This window comes from Fulmarus glacialis, unplaced genomic scaffold (assembly GCF_000690835.1).
Source record: "Fulmarus glacialis isolate BGI_N327 unplaced genomic scaffold, ASM69083v1 scaffold39072, whole genome shotgun sequence".
In the NCBI taxonomy this organism is placed as follows: Eukaryota; Metazoa; Chordata; class Aves; order Procellariiformes; family Procellariidae; genus Fulmarus; species Fulmarus glacialis.
In genome coordinates this window covers 2,599-3,252 of record NW_009199156.1, presented here as the reverse complement: position 1 = coordinate 3,252, position 654 = coordinate 2,599, and the positions used below count along the sequence as shown (strand labels likewise).

The following is a 654-nucleotide window of genomic DNA, read 5'->3' as shown; positions in this document are numbered from 1 at the left end:
CCCCTCAGCGAGATCCCCCCTTGCAGCCGGAGCAGGTGATGGACGCACTGGTGAGGGCAAGGGTTTAGGAGGTGGGTGTATTTGGCGTTTTGCAGGGGCTGGGCCCCGCTGTGGGGAACTGCCCCTTTCAGCAGCTCTGGGCCTCCCAGGCAGGGAGGTATGCGCGGGGCAGCTCGCAGCAGTGCCATTTGGGTGCCCCCATCTATGGGAGGGGACGGGTGTCTCTCCCTCCTCCGCCTGCCCCTTTCTGCCCGCTGCCCCCTCCCAGCCCAGAGGCAGGGGTGCTTTGGCCCTGGGACAAGCAGCCTGAGCTGGGCCGCTGCCAGGGTAAAGCCTCATGCCACAGCCACGAGACCAGCCACGGGGAAGATGGATCGGCCAGGCTGGGTGCTGGGCAGTGGCATAAAGCATTGCTCAGCACAGTGCGCCGTCGCACTGGGGTCTTTGCTCTGGGACAGGGACATCCCTACTAGGAAAGGGGCAGTGACCCAGTGCAGCTCATGCCACATGCTGACATTGGCCCTCAGCTCTGCCGGCTGGGGCTGTGCTGATCCCTTCTCCTCTCTCTCAGCACCTCACCTTCCCCCTGCTGTCAGTCACTCTCCTGGTGTCCTTCGGCTCCTCCATGCTCTATGGCTAAAACCTGGCCGTGGT

At 64.2% G+C, this 654-nt stretch overlaps 1 protein-coding gene across 1 annotated transcript in view; it reads left to right on the top strand.

The window, feature by feature from the left end:
* Positions 1-527: 527 nt before the first annotated feature.
* LOC104073409 (solute carrier family 2, facilitated glucose transporter member 9-like) overlaps positions 528-654 on the top strand; it is a gene marked incomplete at both ends in the record, with an annotated part of 2,473 nt that continues 2,346 nt past the window's right edge. Inside the window, 1 exon segment of the mRNA XM_009573154.1 lies at positions 528-654. This exon segment is cut by the window's right edge and continues 2 nt beyond it. Coding sequence (XP_009571449.1) covers positions 528-654 — 127 coding nt within the window.